This window comes from Aotus nancymaae, unplaced genomic scaffold (genome assembly GCF_030222135.1).
Source record: "Aotus nancymaae isolate 86718 unplaced genomic scaffold, 86718_ANA_hifiasm-v0.15.2.pri h1tg000002l, whole genome shotgun sequence".
In the NCBI taxonomy this organism is placed as follows: Eukaryota; Metazoa; Chordata; class Mammalia; order Primates; family Aotidae; genus Aotus; species Aotus nancymaae.
In genome coordinates, this window is record NW_026988413.1 from 18416776 (window position 1) to 18434760 (window position 17985).

The 17985-nt window shown below is 44.0% G+C and overlaps 1 protein-coding gene and 1 long non-coding RNA gene across 5 annotated transcripts; one reads left to right on the forward strand and one right to left on the reverse strand.

Moving 5' to 3' along the window:
- Positions 1–89: 89 nt before the first annotated feature.
- LOC135273643 (uncharacterized) lies at positions 90–1142 on the reverse strand. Its single transcript, XR_010341413.1, has 2 exons — positions 1069–1142; positions 90–386 (listed from the first exon to the last, which is right to left on the reverse strand). It is a non-coding gene; the product is annotated as an uncharacterized LOC135273643 (long non-coding RNA).
- ZC3HAV1L (zinc finger CCCH-type containing, antiviral 1 like) lies at positions 1037–17519 on the forward strand. Of its 4 annotated transcripts, none has more exons than XM_064372993.1 (5): positions 1037–1404; positions 2430–2565; positions 8130–8388; positions 10563–10688; positions 17178–17519. In XM_064372993.1, exons 1-5 carry the CDS (start codon positions 1037–1039, stop codon positions 17270–17272), a joined length of 984 nt encoding a protein of 327 aa, XP_064229063.1. In that variant the 3' UTR covers positions 17273–17519. The 4 variants fall into 4 exon arrangements, with proteins under 4 accessions (XP_064229063.1, XP_064229071.1, XP_064229074.1 ...); XM_064373001.1 differs by having other exon boundaries at positions 10563–10704; positions 17178–17255; XM_064373004.1 differs by having other exon boundaries at positions 10563–10704; positions 17150–17211.
- Positions 17520–17985: the final 466 nt, after the last annotated feature.

Consider the following 17985-nt stretch of genomic DNA (forward strand, 5'->3'; position numbering starts at 1 on the left):
AGACTGGTGCTGCGCCACAAAAATAAGGTAATCCACATTTGTAATTTAAAATTTCCTCATAGCTGCATTAGGAAAGTAGAAGTAACACATGAAGTTGTCGTAACATTTTATTTAACCAAATATATCCAAAATATTATCAGTTTAACCTGTGATTTATATAAAGTTAATGAGATATTTTACATTCTTTTTTTCATTCTCAGCCCTCAAAGTCTAGTGTATTTCACACTTATATTCCATCTCAATTCAGATTAGCCACCTTCCAAAAGAGCTCAGCAAGTCCCCTTGGGGTGGCTCACGCCTGTAATTCCAGTGCTCTGGGTGGCGGAGGCAGGTGGATCGCTTGAGGAGTTCAAGACCAGTCTGGGCAAGACGGGGAGACCCCGTTTCTACAAAATAAAACAAACAAACAAAAATCGTGGGGCAAACCTTTAGTCCCAGCTACTCAGAAGGCTGAGGTGGGAGGATGGCTTGAGCCTACGAGTTACAGGCTACAGCGAACTACAATCGCGCCACTGCACTCCAGCCTGGGCAATAAAGCGAGACCTTGTCTCCGAAAATAAAACAAAAAATAACATAAAATAAAATACAACAACAAAAATCCCAGAAGTGCTCAGCAGCCACATGTGGCTAGCGGCCACCTCCCCTGAAGCAGCCCGGCCACTCACCTCCTACACCTTTTACCCACTTGGCCTTCTCCGCAGGCCTCCCTAGCACTACTAGTTGTCTTACTTGTTGGCGAGTCCTTTGTGACTCCCACTGTACAAGCCCCTCAAGGCCAGGCCTCGCCCTGAACAGTGCCCGGGCAGAGCAGACGCTCTATCAACGCTGTCCCCGCCTGAGTCCGCGTCCAAGGGATCCGCAGGCGCCAAACCCTACTTCCACTCGCCGAGGCCGCCCCTCGCCCGGCCTCCCGCAGGCCCACCCCTCGCCAGGCCCAGGCCCACCCCCGGGATATTCGCTGGAAATCGTGGACGTGACTGGGAGGAGCCTGTCCGCCCCGGCGAGAGCCGCGCGCACAAGGCCCGCGCCAGCGACCATGGCGGAGCCCACGGTGTGCTCCTTCCTCACCAAGGTGCTGTGCGCCCACGGCGGCCGCATGTTCCTGCGGGACCTGCGCGGCCACGTGGAGCTGTCGGAGGCTAGGCTCCAGGACGTGCTGCAGCGCGCCGGGCCCGAGCGCTTCCTGCTGCAGGAGGTGGAGACGCAGGAGGGCCTCGGGGACCCGGAGGCCGAGGCGGCGGCCGGCGCGGTGGGCGGTGGCGGCGGGGCCTCCGCCTGGAGGGTTGTGGCCGTGTCCTCCGTGCGCCTCTGCGCGCGCTACCAGCGCGGCGAGTGCCAGGCCTGCGACCAGCTGCACTTCTGCCGCCGGCACATGCTGGGCAAGTGCCCCAACCGAGACTGCTGGTGAGAAGGCGGCAGCGGCGGCCCGGGTGGGCGGGCGGGCGGGCGGTCGGGGACTGTGGGCGCAGGCCGCGGGCCTGGCCGTCCGGCCGGAAGCGGCAGCGACTGAAAGGGGGCTTCGTCCCGAGCGGGGCCGGGGCCGGGGGCACGGGACTGAATTACCCCCTCCCGCAGGCCCTTCCCCGGGCGGCCTCCCCTGCGCTCCCAGCCGCGGGGCGGAAAGGCGCGAAGGTCCTCTCAGTGGAGACCTCACAGCCACCCCCGCCAGAAAAGTTGCGGCCCCGCCCCCCGGATTCTGCGCGACGCAGCCGGGTTAAATCCTGACTGACTTGGGAGTTCGCTTACTCCGGTGATCTTTGGCGGGAGGTGGGGGACGGGGGGCATCCGAGGATCCCATGAGATCCCTGGACTCTTTAACTGGAACTCGCCCGTTCCCCCGTATCCACACACTTTTGCAGAAGCGGGTGTGCGCCCTCTAGGTTTAACAGCGCGGAGCCAGCCTCACCCAGGAAGCAGGGCTGGATGGCTTGGGTGAGGCCGTGTGGATCCCGACTGCCAGAGCTGGGGTTCCCGGCCGCCTCCTGACTCCAGACTCTGCTTCACATTCCTGAATTTTCCTTGGTTGTTCCCCTCCCCCCCAACCCCAAAGTGGTGCTGGGGATAGGGGCGCTTTCTTTTTCACGTTGGTGAACTGTGGGGTTGGGCAGCTGTCGCCGGGGAGAAGGCCAAGTGCAGTGGCCTACAGAGCAGATGCGCACCCTCGGGCGAGGTGGGCTACACGGGAGAGGGGTACCCTCGGCTTCAGAGCATCCCGACTGAAAATTCACATGACCTTGGGAGAGGATTTGCTTCAACCCAACTTTCTTATTTTCTTTCCATCAGTTCTTATTAGGCCATACTCTCCATGGTTTCATGACAATTACTCAACTTCACATGTATTAAATAAATTGAAAGCTGCTCAAGGCAAGGAATTTGACAGACTGGTCCTTCTTCACCTGGGCATCTGACCGAGGTCTCTGTTCTCCTAGGTCTACCTGTACACTTTCCCATGATATCCACACACCTGTTAACATGCAGGTCCTGAAAAACCATGGACTTTTTGGCCTCAATGAAGCCCAGCTTCGGATCCTGCTTTTGCAGAATGACCCCTGTCTTTTACCAGAGGTGAGTCACCAAAGAGTCACCCTCAGGTCACATTTGTTACAAGTACTTTCCCCATTTTCTTTTGGCTTTAGATATTAGTTTTAATTGCTTTGAAGCAACATGATTCCCTTTCAAATGCGTTAAAGGTACCCACTATAATTGCTGTCGTGGCAAAATAGTATGTTTTGGTTTAGCTATACAGAAAGAAGTTTTAAAAACAAAATAGTACAAATCCCAAGAGTGATTTGGAACATCAATGAAAACCACCAATTAAACGCAAGGTTTTCTAATCTAGCACAATCATGCTATCATAGACACCTCCACTTTGCCAGAAGAGGAGTGGGAAGAAGGGAAGATGTTGAGAAAACAGACAGCAGTTCATAATTGTGGCCTGATTTTAACTCTAAGGCATTTCAGAGTCTAGAAGGGAAGAAAGCCACAAGGCTAGAGGGAGGAGCTGGAGCCTTTGGTGCAGTTGGCAGAGGCTGTCCTCAAGGCAGCAGAATCTGTACCAGAAGGCAGTCCTGGAGGTGATCTTCGGTATCAGTAGGTTTCCTCCTGACATGCATGATCTGTTTCATTTCTTCGAGCACTGAAGCCAAGTCTAGTATGTCATGGTTGTGAGCCAGATGCATTCCAACCAACCATGTTGCCCAAAGTAGATCCAAGCAGTCACTGGAGCAGGTTATTGGCAGGAAGGGCGAGGAGGGTGGCCGCAGCCATGAGGCTGGGTCCAGTCCTTCCTCTCTCCGAGAGAAGGGGTGGTGCCACTGCTATTTGCCTTTTAATTTTTTTTTTTTTTGGAGACGTAGTTTCGCTCTTGTTGCCCAGCTGGAGTGCAATGGCACGATCTTGTCTCACCTCAATCTCTGCCTCCTGGGTTCAAGCAATTCTCCTACCTCAGCCTCCCGAGTAGCTGGGATTACAGGCATGTACCACCACACCCGGCTAATTTTGTATTTTTAGTAGAGACAGGGTTTCTCCATGTTGGTCTGGCTGGTCTCGAACTCCTGACCTCAGGTGATCTGCCCTCCTTAGCCTCCCAAAGAGCTGAGATAATAGGAGTGACCCTCATGCCCAGCCTGCCTTTTAATTTTATAGTACTTTTTGATTCATAGAAGTTTAATATTTTTATTTTGTCAAATCTATCAAATCCTTTTTTGGTGTGCCCTTTTTTGGGGTGTATCCTGGGCCCAGCCTTACCTTTTCATGTTAGACTCCTTCAGTGTTTTGGGAGCAGCTGATGGGTTGGCGGAACATACAACAGGAGCCTCCCCTCCCCCCCACCTCCTCCTGTCCCCGTCACCTGGAACTGGAAGTAGGTGACATGTGGCACAAAAGGTGACTGGACAGCAGGGACCATGGAAAAACACAGTGCATTAGCCACATGGTGCCTCACATCTGTATGAAATGCCTGATGATTGCTTTTAAGTGGTAAAAGCACTCAATAAAAAAAAGATAGTAGACAAATATGTAAAGTTTCATGCTGGTGCGTTAATGGACAAATTTCTAGAAAAATGGAGCTCATCAAAATGAATTCAAGAAGCAATGGAAAGCCAAATAGTCTCGTAAAAAATTTTAAAATAAAAGCATTAAACAAACCCCAAAGCATTAGTTAAAAGGGTTGCACAAGAAAACATCAGGCTTATATAGTTCTTTTTTTTTTTTTTTTTTTTTTTGAGACAGGGTCTCACTCTGTCACACAGGCTGGAGTACCTCAGCTCACTGTAGCCTCTGCCTCTCGGGTTCAAGTGATTCTCCCACCTCAGCCTCCCGAGTAGCTGGGACTACAGGCATGTACCACCATGCCCAGCTAATTTTTGTACTTTTTGGTAGAGATGGCGTTTTGCCTTGTTGGCCAGGCTGGTCTTAAACGCCCAATCTGAATGAACACCCTGCCTTGGCCTCCCAAAGTGTTGGGATTACAGGCACAAGCCACTGTGCCTGGCCAGGCTTATATAGCTTTATAGTTGAATTCTATCAAATTTTTTCCTTATTGAAGTATAGCTGATAAATAAACATTTTATATTTATAGTGTACAATGTGATGTTTTAATATATTTACATTGTGAATTGATTGCAACGATTAAGCTAATTAGCATATCATTACATAGCTATTATTTTTTTGGTGTGGTAAGGACAGCAATTTTCAGGTATACAGTAGGTTATTGTTAACTACAGTTATCATGTTGTACAGTAGATTTCTAGAAGTTCATCCTAATTGAAACTTTGTTCCCTACGACCTACATTTGCCCATTCTCCTGAATTCTAACAAATCTATAAGGAACAGGCGGTTCTAATGTTTGGAGTAGGTCTAGGATCTATTTTCCATGATCTCCAATACATTCTTGAACCACTATCATACTAATTAGTTTATATTTCATTTTTAAGGTTTATGAATTTACTCTTTTGGAGACGTGGTCTCGCTCTGTCATCCAGGCTGGAGTACAGAGACAGGGTTTCGCCATGTTGCCCAGGCTGGTCATAGCTCACTGCAACCTCGACCTCCTGGACTTGAGCAGTCCTTGTGCTTCAGCCTCTCGAGTAGCTGGGACTACAGGTGTGCACCACCACACCCAGCTACTTTTGTTTTGTTTTGTTTTGTTTTTTGAGACAGAATCTTGCTCTGTCGCCTAGGCTGGAGTGCAGTGGCGTGATCTTGGCTCACTGCAACCTCCGCCTCCCTCCCTGGTTCAAGTGATTCTCTTGCCTCAGCCTCCCGAGTAGCTGGAATTGCAGGTACTTGCTACCATGCCCAGCTAATTTTTGTATTTTGAGTAGAGATGGAGTTTTGGCATGTTGGCCAGGCTGGTCTCGAACTCCTGACCTCAGGTGATCTGCCCACCTCAGCCTTCCAAAGTGCTGGGATAACAGGTGCGAGCCACTGTGCCTGGCCCCCAGCTACTTTTTTGTTTGTTTGTTTGTTTGTTTGTTTGTTTTGTAGATAGAGTCTTGCTCTGTTGCCCAGACTGGAGTGTTGTGGTGTGATCTCAGCTCACTGCAACCTCCGCCTCCCAGGTTCAAGCAATTCTCATGCCTCGGCCTCCTGAGTAGCTGGGACTAAAGGCATATGCCACCATGACCAGCTAATTTGTTGTATTTTTAGTAGAGATGGTGTTTTGCCATGTTGTCTATGTTTGCGCATGTTGCCCTGATCTCAAACTCCTGAGCTCAGGCAATCCGCCTGGCTTGGCCTCTCAAAGTGTTAGGATTATAGCTGTGAGCCACCATTCCTGGCCTACTTTAAAAATTTTTTTGTGGAGACAGGGTTTTGCTGTGTTGCCAAGGCTGGTTTCGAACTCCTGGACTCAAGCAGTTTGCCATCCTTGGTCTCCCAAAGTGCTAGGATTATAGCCGTGAGCCACTGTGCCTGGCTAATTTTGTTTGTTTCATCAGTTCATGTTTCCTTTTCCAGGTAAGCCTTAGAATCACTTATTGTTATGCATAGCTAACCAACAACAACAACAACAAAATAGAATCACTTAAATTCCTAAAACTATTTTACAGGAATTCTTTGAGAGGGGTAGAATTTGCATTAAAGTTATGAATTTATTTTAGAAAGTTGGCATCACAATTATAAATAGAATGCTGTTTCGTTTGAAACCAGGTCATCTGTGCCTTGTAGGATTTCCCACATTTTAGATTTGACTGATTACATTCCTGTAGTACTATTTAACATGTTCCTGTATCCCTCAAATTTTGATCCGATTTAGGATTTATTTTATTGTATGTGTATATATGTATCTATATATATTTATTTTATTTTATTTTTAGGACGGAGTCTCGCTGTATTGCCCAGGCTGGAGTGCAGTGGCGCGATCTTGGCTCACTGCAACCCCCACCTCCGGAGGTCAAGTGATTCTCCTGCCTCAGCCTCCCCAGTGGCGGCGATTACAGGCATGCATCACCACTCCTGGCTAATTTTTGTATTTTTAGTAGAAACGGCATTTCACCATGTTAGCCAGGCTGCTCTTGAACTCCTGACCTCAGGTGATCCTCCTGCCTTGGCCTTCCAGAGTGCTGGGATTACAGGTGTGAGCCACCGTGCTCAGTCAGGATTTATTTTATACCAAGAATTTTTTTGCATGTGAAGCATTGTTATAGTGACTCACCATCCCATTTGCCTGGGACTGAGGGGTTTCCGGGATGTCAGACTTCCATAGTAAAACCTGGACAGTTCTATTTCCTGTTGTGTCACATCAGGAGGCATATAATGTCAATATAATGTCATCTTTGTGTGTGAGGTTAAGACATGTGTGGTTTCAGGGTCAACAGCCATCATGATCCATCATTATGAAGTTGCCCATCAGTGTGGTCTTGGTTCGTCTGGGATAGACCCAGTTTATATTAGTTGTCCCAATGTGATTATTAATAGTGCTTCCTTGCACCCAGAAAAGCCATTGTCTGGATCATAAATTATATCTTTGTGCCACCCCTTGAAATTGGTTTCCCTGGAAGCAGAGCCTGAGATAGGGATCCAGGTCCATGTGATTTTTTTGAGGGCTGGCTTTTCAGGAAAACCCAGTATGGGAGTGAGAGAAGCAGGATCTAAGGAAGGAGAAGCTACAAGCAAGTAAGGTCTGGCCTTGACTTGATTCATGGGGAACTGTGGAATTAACATCACATTGAGTCTTGCTTTGAGGCACTCCAGCATTTTTTTTTTTTAGCTCCATCTAAGTCATTCATTGGCTACAGGCTTTGGAGGCAGGGGGCAGGTTAGTTGAGAGTGCAAGGTAAGAGAGGGGCAGCTGTGAGTCATGAGCAGCCAGCGCCTACAGCACCTGGAGTGTGGTTAGCACCACTACACTATCATCAGGCTTTCACCCAGAGATTTTAACAGCCACTGGTGATCAGAAGATGTCATTTAGTCTTCACTTTAGCTAGAGAAGCTATAGTCTGTTGGCTTAAAAGATAGAGTGAGGCCGGGCGTGGTGGCTCAAGCCTGTAATCCCAGCACTTTGGGAGGCCGAGGCGGGTGGATCACGAGGTCAAGAGATCAAGACCATCCTGGTCAACATGGTGAAACCCCGTCTTTACTAAAAATTCAAAAAATTAGCTGGGCATGGTGGTGCGTGCCTGTAATCCCAGCTACTCTGGAGTCTGAGACAGGAGAATTGCCTGAACCCAGGAGCAGAGGTTGCGGTGAGCCGAGATCGAGCCATTGCACTCCAGCCTGGGTAACAAGAGTGAAACTCCGTCTCAAAAAAAAAAAAGATAGAGTGAAAACTAATATTGGCCGGGTGCGGTGGCTCACACCTGTAATCCCAGCACTTTGGGAGGCCGAGGCGGGCAGGTTACCTGAAGTCAGGAGTTCGAGACCAGCCTGGCCAACATGGCAAAACCTCATCTCTATTAAAAATACAAAAATTAGCTGGGTGTGGTGGTGAACACCTGTAGTCCCAGCTACTCAAGAGGCTGAGGCAAGAGAATCACCTGAACCCAGGAGCTGGAGGATGCAGTGAGCCAAGATTATGCCACTGCACTCCAGCCTGGGCGTCAGAGCGAGACTCCATCTCCCTCCAACCCCCAACAACAACAACAAAAAAGAAAACTAATATTTCAGATGTTGCCTCATTTCTGTACCAGGTCTGTTTGCTCTACAACAAAGGGGAAGCCCTTTATGGCTACTGCAACCTCAAGGATAAATGCAACAAGTTTCACGTGTGCAAATCCTTTGTCAAGGGAGAGTGTAAACTTCAGACCTGCAAACGGTCCCATCAGCTTATCCATGCCGCATCCTTGAAACTGCTGCAGGACCAAGGATTGAATATTCCAAGTGTTGTGAATTTTCAGATAATATCGACCTACAAGCATATGAAGCTGCATAAGATGCTTGAAAATACAGGTAAGAATATCCAAGGAGGAAGGAGAACTATCAACGATAGAGTTTGGGGATGCTTCACTATAAAGAAGTAAGAACAGTAACATGAAAGTGAGTCTGGGGACGAAGTGGTGCCTATGTTAATTTCAGCTTTAGTCTTGGGAAAGTTTGTAACAGTCAACATTTTATTGTATAGAATAGTGACCCTAACCAAAGGAGGGAAGGGATGGAGTTCATCTTTATTACTGTCACTGCCAGCCACTAGAATCTGCCTGAGTCATGGAAGAGTAGCTTGTTGGTAAGTTGGAGGTCAGGAAGTAGGTAGAACAGTTTTAACAGCATGGTTAGGAAAAAGAGGAAGGAGAGGGCCAGTGACTGGAAAAGTAAGATTAATGTAGGATGGCTTTCTTTTCATAAATAGAATTTTTTGCTTTGTTAGTTTTTTTTTTTTTTTTGAGATGGAGTCTCGCCTGGTTGCCAGGCTGGAATGCAGTGGCACGATCTCAGCTCACTACAACCTCCATCTTCCAGGTTCAAGCGGTTCTCCTGCCTCAGCCTTCTGAATAGCTGGGACTACAGGTGCCCACCACCATGCCCAGCTAATTTTTGTATTTCTAGTAGAGATGGGGTTTTACCATGTTGGCCAGAATGGTCTTGATCTCTTGACCTTGTGATCTGCTTGCCTCAGCCTCCCAGAGTGCTGAGATTACAGGTGTGAGCCACTGCACCTGGCCTGCTTTGTTAGTTTTTAAATAATTTTCATGACATTACGGAACAATTTGGAAAATAGAGACTGGAAATGAAAATTAGATATGATTTTGGTCACTCTAATCTACTATACTTGTTACAATTTTATTACAGGCCATTCAGTTCTGTTATATACAGACACGAATCCAGTTGTGGTCAAAGTACATGTTAATCTAGTATCTTAAATTTCCACTTTATAGAACATCATACATATTTTCCCATATTGCTAGGAATACTGCATATTCCCATTATAAATATATTCCCATAGTCTTTCATTTTTGTTGTTTTGGAGACAGGATCTTGCTGTGTTGCATAGGCTGGAGTACAGTGGCGCAATCATGACTCACGGCAGCCTTGAACTCGTGGGCTCAAGTGATCTTCCTGCTCAGCCTCCCTAGTAGCTGGGACTATAGGCACAGACCATCATGCCCAGCTAATTTTTGAATTTTTTTTGTGTAGGGACAAGGTTTTGCTATGTTGACCAGGCTGGTTTTGAACTCCTGGGCTCCAGCCCTGGCTTCCCAAAGTATTGGGATTGCAGGTGTGAGCCACTGCACTTGGCCTTGAGTAATTTTTTTAAAGTCTACAAAGTGTGGTTTGGTGTTCTTTTCATTATAATGCATTCAGTTACTTGTTCTGTTAGATTTGCTGGTACCTCAAAATCAGTGGGCGATGGGCTTATGAGAATTGCTGTTGGGAAGAGTGAATCACCAAAGGCGGAGTTGTAAGCTTTCACCATGGAGTTTTCATGTGTTGGGATGTTAGTGTCAGACATAATGAGAACAGGTAGAGAGAGGGCTCTGCATATACAGTGTCAGAGGCTGTTTAGGGCGGCAGGTGCCACCCTAAACACCTGGTGGCAGATTCCTTCTACCCTCTGCTATGTCTAGGGCCTGTCATTGTCTTCATCTGGTTTTGTTTGGTGAGTCTCTCCTGTGACATAGTGCCTTTCCGCTTGCTATCTATTTTTTATACACACAGACATGTGCACACACACACACAAATTTTTTTTTTTTTTGAGACGGAGTTTCGCTCTTGTTACCCAGGCTGGAGTGCAATGGCGCGATCTCGGCTCACCACAACCTCCGCCTCCTGGCTTCAAGCAATTCTCCTGCCTCAGCCTCCTGAGTAGCTGGGACTACAGACGAATGCCACCACGCCCAGATAGTTTTTGCCTTTTTAGTAGAGACGGGGTTTCACCATGTTGACCAGGATGGTCTCGATCTCTTGACCTCGTGATCCACCCGCCTCGGCCTCCCAAAGTGCTGGGATTATAGGCGTGAGCCACCGCGTCCGGCCCACACACACTTTTTTAAAATCCAGAAGACATGAACTCTCCAAATCCAGGTGTTGGGAGTCTTGTCTGATGTCTGGTTAGCTGGACTGTTGCTCCCAACATAAAATGAAACTTGGGGGTATCTTAGGAAAACTTACCCCTTTCCTCTTTGTAGGTAATTCATCATCTTCTACTGAGCGTTCACAAGGCCTTGAGAAGCAAGGAGTGCACGCAGCTGGAGCTGCAGAAGCTGGTCCTCTGACTTCTGTCCCTGCTCAGTCGTACAAGAAGCCCTGCCCAGGTAAACCTTAAAGGAGGTCAGTGAACTACGAAGAAGCTTGTCCAGCTTGGAAGATCAGAAAACAAGGCTTCTGTTTAGCTTTAATTTGTAACCATTCATTCACTTAATCGTTGATTGGTAATGGTCATAATAATATCTACCTCACCATGTGTCGTGAGAAGTAAAGAAGATGGAAAAGGAGAAAATGTCCTTTTGGAAGGATACAGTCGGGCATGGGTGGTTGGGGATGGGGTTGGGCATTGAGCAGGCAAAGAGAGGCTAAAATTGAGTGTAGGCGGGGCCAGTCCAGGGCGAGTGCTGAAGATAGCAGCTTCTGCCTGCGGTGCCTAGTGCTTTCCTCAGGCGGGGTGGATGGAGCTCTGCTGACTTCTGTGGTCCACCATTGTTTTTCTCATTTTATATTGTGGCAGTCATAGAGTACTTTGCACATATATATATATATTTTTTTTACTTAATATGGCTTCATAATTATCTTTCTATATTTGTTCACATCATACATAATCATGTTTTTGCACAGATACATTAATAAGTCATAGTTTATTTAACTACTTTCCTTTTTCTAACAATTTTTTTTTTAGACGGTCTTGCTCTGTTGCCCAGGCTGGAGTGCAGTGACATGATCTCGGCTCACTGCAGCCTTGACTTCCTGGGCTCAGGTGATCCTCCCACCTCAGCCTTCTGAGTAGCTGGGACTACAGGTATGCACCACCACGACTGGCTAATTTTTTGTATTTTTTTTGTAGAGAGGGGATTTTGCCACATTGCCCAGGCTAGTCTTGAACTCCTGGGCTCAAGCGATCTGCCTGCCTCAGCTTCCCAGAGTGCTAGGATTACTGGCATGAACCACTGCACCCGGCCTCTCTTAACAAATTTTGAATATAACTCTTGTCTTAAAATCTGCAGAATATTGAATTTTTCAAGCTCTTTTTTTACTTTTGCTTAGCTTATAGGTGCTAAAGGATACTGTCATTTGCATTTTTACACTATTTGTATGAGTGAATGGTTTTCTGGTGCCTGCTTTCTGATTGTCCTTATTTTGTCATTTTATATTTGGCCTTTTATTAATGGGGCCCTCCTTTACGCTGATGTGGGGCAGCCTTTAATGAAGCTCCACAGTTTTCCTAAAAGGATGTCAGCAGTACTGTGCTTGGATGATACTCAATTTCTATAGGTCCATCCTCAGCCAGTACTACAGAGTATGTAACCTTTGCGTTCTCTCCAGAGACTTCTACCTCACTCTGTCTACTCTTCATCTCTTATTGAACTTTTACTGGAGCCCAATTGCTATAGCTTGAAGGATGTGTAGTTCATCCATTCCTGTAAATCGTATCCATTCTTTCTGTGGATCAGGACGGACCATCAGAAGTCTGTACACCTCCCCACTTTCATGATCACTTTCCTCTTTGTCTCTTCCTCCCTGCTCTCCACCTACCCAGCTGTGTTCATTGAGTTACATTTCAGTATTTTGTGGTTTATTTTCATCAAGGGGTACCACAAGAAGCAGCTTTATGAAATTAAATTTGTTCTGTTTATTGTAGTTATTCCCAAATGTCATTGTGTAAAGTATTGTTGTTTTTTTTAAATTCAACTGTCCTGCAGTAACATGACATTTGAGAATCAGAGACAATGTAATAGCTTTTCATAAAGCTAAGTTAATGTAGAGAAGTTTTTGTCATGAAATGCTATCTTTCAATTGGGGAAAAGCAAAAATGTCCTTTTTCAAGTGAGAAATTGCTGTGTTTTCTCCTAATAGATAGTAAGAGTCGTGAACTTGTGTTGACCTTTTTACTTTCATTGTCAACAATATTTCTGAAAGCCCTTACATTCTACATATTTTGTTTTTTCTTTGGTCCAGATTTCTCCTGGTGATAATTTTTTAAAAAATATTTTTACATTTAATTATTACTACGATTTACACTTATCATTTTACTATGTATATTTTTGTAATAAGCTATCTTAAATCCTTAATGGAAACAGTGTAAATACATTTCCTTTACATTGAGAGACTTGGTGGCTTTTTACATGTTTATGTTCTGTTTTTATATCTTATCATTATGCTTTTATATGTGAAGTTATTGGTCCTCTGTAATCTTCGTTGCAGTATTTTACTCAATTCTATAATAGACTTTAATCTTAGTTTTGTTGGTATTCATTCTGTTAAATGTTTTATGTAATCATGCCTGTCTTTCTCTAATTTTCATCTCATGATTCAGCTGTTACTGCGTTACAGTTGGAGAAGAGTTTTCTTTGGGAATTTTTTGGGGTTTTTTATGTAAAGTCGCATGTCTATAGACTCTATAAATTCAACATAGTCTAAATTGAATTACAAATTTTCCACTAGTCTTGTTCCTCCTTTTATTTTCTTATTTTTGAACGTCACCACTATCTACCTAATGACATAGGCAAAAGCTGTAAATTGTCCTATTCTTTTCTTGCTTTTTGTTCCCTATGTCAAACTGGTAACCCAGTGTTGGAGAGTTTTTCCCCCTCAAAAGCCTCTCAAATATTTATCCTTCTCTGCCCCTTTCTTTCCACCCCTTACACATGGCCTTGTTTCAAACCCTCATCACCTCCCTGCGTATATTCCACAGATGGATACCTCATTAGTTTTCAAGTTATGTGTTATGGGAGTTTTTGGAAAAAGGTGCCCTGTTCCCACTGCAATGATGGTAGCCCTATTTCAATGTTTAATAGAACAGGCTTTGTGGATTTCACTGGTCTCCTTACACTCTTTACTTTTCCTGCCTTCCATCTGGCTGCCTGATGTTTTGAAAGCAAACTAATCATACTGCTTTTTTCCTGATGAAACTTTCCTTGGTCCTCAGCATGCAGGGTAGTAGTCATAAACTCACAGGCCTGCAGGGACTAGAAAGGTGAGTTAAATGGGTGAAGTGGACTGGATGCAAGAGAAATGGGGGAAGGGAGAAGTGCTATGGCAAACTGTCTCATCTAAAAGGGACACCTGCCTCTTACATCCATGTGGGAATGTGGGCCCACTTTGTCGTATTTCCCAGTGTTTTTAAACGAAGCCGGAAATTCAGATTGTTATGAGAAATTTTCTGATTTTTGAATATTGACTTCAGTCGAGTTTTAAAAATGCTGACCAACATGGTATGTACTTGATCTACTTGGAATTTCTGGAATGTGCTGTTTTGTCTCGTGATTCTCTGTGAATGATGTTCCTTTTTTTTTTTTTTTTTTTTTGACAGAGTCTTATTCTGTCACCCAGGCTGGAGTGCAGTGGCATGATCTCGGCTTGCTGCAACCTCCGTTTCCCGGGCTTAGGTGATTTTCTTGCCTCAGCCTCCCGGGTAGCTGAGATTATAGGCATGTGCCACCACACCTGGCTAATTTTTCTATTTTTAGTAGAGATGGAGTTTCACCGTGTTGGCCAGGCTGGTCTCAAACTCCTCACCTGAAGTGATCCGCCCACTTCGGCCTCCCAAAGTGCTGGGATTACAGGCGTGAGCCACTGCACCCAGCCTGATGTTCCCTCTTTTATAAGTGCCATTCCTTCTTCCTTCTTTCTACCTCATAACCTGGCAAAATTGGATTCTTCAAAATGCCAGGTTGGCCCTTCTTGAAGCCAAAAGAGGTGGCTCCTGTAGCATTCTCACAGGCCAAGCGTAGCACTTACTTTATGTTGCAATGCTGTGTGTTTTTACTCCCTAACTGTGAGCAGAAACATTATTTATTCTTGGTAATTGTAACACTAGTTAGTGAAGACATATTTTTTGCCATATAATGGATTATACTTTGTATTTGAAACCATGTGAATCACTATCATATTGGTCTTCATTGTTTTTCCTCCTTCCCCTACTTTTTTTTTGAGACAAAGTCTTGCTCTGTTGCCCAGACTGGAGTGTAGTGGCACAATTATAGCTCCCTGCAGCCCTGATCTCCCAGGCTCAAGCCATTCTCTTGCCTCAGCTTCCTTAGTAGCTGTGACTGTAGGTGCATGCCACCACACTCAGCAAATATTTTTAGGTTTTTAGTAGAAATGAGGTCTCACTATATTGCCTAGGCTGGTCTTGAACTCCTAAGCTCCAGCAATCCTCCCGCCTTGGCTTCTGAAAGTGCTGGGATTACAGGCATGAACCACTGTGCCTAGCCATATTTTTTCCAATATTAGAAAATATTTTTCCCCGCTAAGGAATGTGTTATATAAGGTCAACATCTTTTTAGTGCTTCAGTTTGACTTGTCTACATCTAAAGTTAACTCTTTAAGACTTATATTTATGATAGTAATTATTTCCATCAAGGGATTTAATGTCCATTATTGTCATGTTTCTTGATTTTTTTCATTACACTTGGTTCTTCTTTTTGTCTAGGTTTTATATATGCCTTATTAAATTGATTATTGGCTGTTTTATATCTGTTGCTATCAGCATGGGAATCTATCATTAGAAAGCTCTTAACTTTTAAAATATGTATCTTTTGGTGATTGTCTTTGTTCTAACAGTTTTAGATGGTCTGTTTGCTATTTCTAAATATAAAATCATAGGTATTTCTATTTTGTTTTTGTGTTTCATAAAATTATAATACTTTTTTTATATTTCTTCATTACATATGAAGTTAATTGTTGGTTTTAAACAAATGTTCTTTGTTAGGATAACAGAAATAACATCTTCTATTCTTGTTTGTTGGAAGCTAAAAGCTTGATAAAAGGAATTGGTACAATCATATTTTTATCACTTAAATTGCCTAATATGATTATATTAAGCATTTTTGTAATATCAAAACATCCTTAAATTGCTGAGATAAAACTCTATCTGATTATATTATATGATCTTTTAATGTATTATCTTTCCTATTTGCTATATATCTATACATTCACAAATAAAATTCATTTATCTTTTATGTGTGTATGTAGTAATTTCCTTTTTATTTTTACTGGCATATGGTCAGAGTATAAGTCTTATTCTAAGTACTGTCTGGAGTTTTTGTAAGTTGATTTGTAATGCCATTTTTATTTGAAAAATAATGTATTTTGGAATTACTGTTATTTAGAAATATTTTTCTAAAATTATTTTTTGAAAATATAATAATATATCATTGCGGAAAATTTGGAGAGTCCAGGAATATATGAAGGAGGACGTAATAATCACCTCTTAATACCATTGTATAATCATTCTTAATGCTGTAGAGTATTTTTTTCAGTCTTTTTTTTTTTTTCTTGAGATAGGGTTTCTTCCTGTCACCCAGGCTGGAGTGCAGTGGTGCAATCAGAGCTCACTGCAGCCTCTGCCTCCCAGCCTTAAGTGATCCTCCCACCTCAGCCTCCTGAGTAGCTGGGACTACATGCATGTGCCACCATGCTCCGCTAATTTTTTTGTATTGTCTTTTGGAGACAGGGTTTTGTCATGTTGCCCACGCTGGTCTTCAACTCCCGAACTCAAGAGATCCACCTGCCTTCCAGGTGGAGTCCCGGCTTCCCAAAGTCCTGGGGCTGCAGGTGTGAGACACCAGGCCCAGCCTTTTTTCAATCTTTTTTATGCATGTGTCCTTAAATATTGAAGGTATGCTATACATACAATTTTACACCATTGGGATTGATATTATTTTGTAAGCATTTCCCTACGTAATTGAAAGCATTTACAATTATACGCAATGGTTTCATTATATTTTTAAAGTATTATTTAATAATAGTTCTATTGTTGGATATTTGTCATTTGTAACATTTTATTATAGTACATAAATCTTTGTCTGAATTTCTGATTTTTTTTTGAGATGGCATTTTGCTCTTGTTGCCCAGGCTGGAGAGCAATGGTGTGATCTCAGCTCACTGCAACCTATGCCTCCCGGGTTCAAATGATTCTTCTGCCTCAGCCTCCCAAGAAGCTGAGACTACAGGCATGCGCCACCACACCCGGCTAATTTTTTGTATTTAGTAGAGACAGGGTTTCACCATGTTAGTCAGGCTGGTCTCAAACTCCTGACCTCAGGTGATCCGCCCACCTCAGCCTCCCAGAGTGCTGGGATTGCAGGCGTGCGCCACCGCACTTGGCCAATTTCTGATTATTTTTTGGAGCAGATTTTTAGATGCGATTATACTGTGCCAGAAGATATGAATAGCATAAAGACTCAAAAAGAGTTTCAAAACTGTCTTCCAGAATAGCTGTACCAGATTACACTCATTGTCAGCATAGGAATCGCCTATCTCAGTACACTCAATAGCTTGTGTTAGAAAGCACATTCCCAGGAAAGGCACAGAATATATTTTGTTTCCTAAAGGGTTCTTCTGGACAGATATTTAGAAAAATACATTTGTATTGATTTTGACTTACTTATACAACCCAGTGCTATATTTTAATGTTTATTATACAATAACATGTTTAAGTTATGTACATTCTTTACTGAGATTTCCTTTTGGATTTACGTTTGCATTGTCACTTTTGTTGGTGAACTGATCATGCATTTATCTTTTCAAGGTAATATTTTATTTTCATGATGCCTCATAGGTGCTCACTCCAGATATATATTTCCTAGATACATCTTCAATTTACTCAGAAGAGATACTGCCTCGTCTGGCTTATATAGCAAGCTCTCAGTTTAATGAAGGAATGCCTGCTAATTTGAGTTGACTCTACCTGCTTTCAAGATAAACTTGGGAAAGCCTCAGATACAACCTTCCTTTGGCTCAAACTTTTCTACAGGTTCATATTCATAAAATCAGACCCGAAAACATGAGTGGATTGTTCTGTTGCTTGTCTGGGTAATGGAGACTAGAGGAGAGTTCCTATCACAGCTCCTCTGACAGTATGGCCTGCCATTCTCTCCCTCTTCTCCACTTAAGACTCCGAAGAGAGTCCGCTGAGTGTCTAGGACTTTCTAAGTCAAAGATACAGGGACAATCAGGACTCACACAGTGTAATTACAGACCAAGGTAGGTTAGGTTATTTGCTGCAATGAGCAACTCCCAAGTCTCATAGTTAACAACAACAAAGATTTATTTCTTACTTGTGTTGATGATGGTCAACTTCAGGTTTGTTCCATGTCATTTTCACTTGAGACCCAGGTTGACTGAATATCTCCCATCTGGACCAGTGCTGATGTCCTGGCAGGGGAAGACCACAAGCTGGCTTTTCAAGCGTCTATTCTCATTACATTGGCCAAAGCAAGTATTATGGCTACCCTGTCTTCAACAGGGTGGGGATGAATAATCCTACATGGAAGGGCACTGCAGGTTACATGACCAAACTTAATGTTGATGGACAAGGACAGTCATACGCCCTCAGGAAGGGGCAGTGAGTATTTTTAACATAATGCAGTCACCAAGGAGGAAGCTCAGGCAGGT

Excerpts from the sequence above, each read along its gene's own strand:
- ZC3HAV1L (XM_064372993.1), top strand. The coding sequence starts at position 1,037 with ATGGCGGAGCCCACGGTGTGCTCCTTCCTCACCAAGGTGCTGTGCGCC. Across the intron at positions 1,405-2,429 it reads TGCCCCAACCGAGACTGCTG|GTCTACCTGTACACTTTCCC; the intron begins GTGAGAAGGCGG and ends CTGTTCTCCTAG. Across the intron at positions 2,566-8,129 it reads ACCCCTGTCTTTTACCAGAG|GTCTGTTTGCTCTACAACAA; the intron begins GTGAGTCACCAA and ends TTTCTGTACCAG.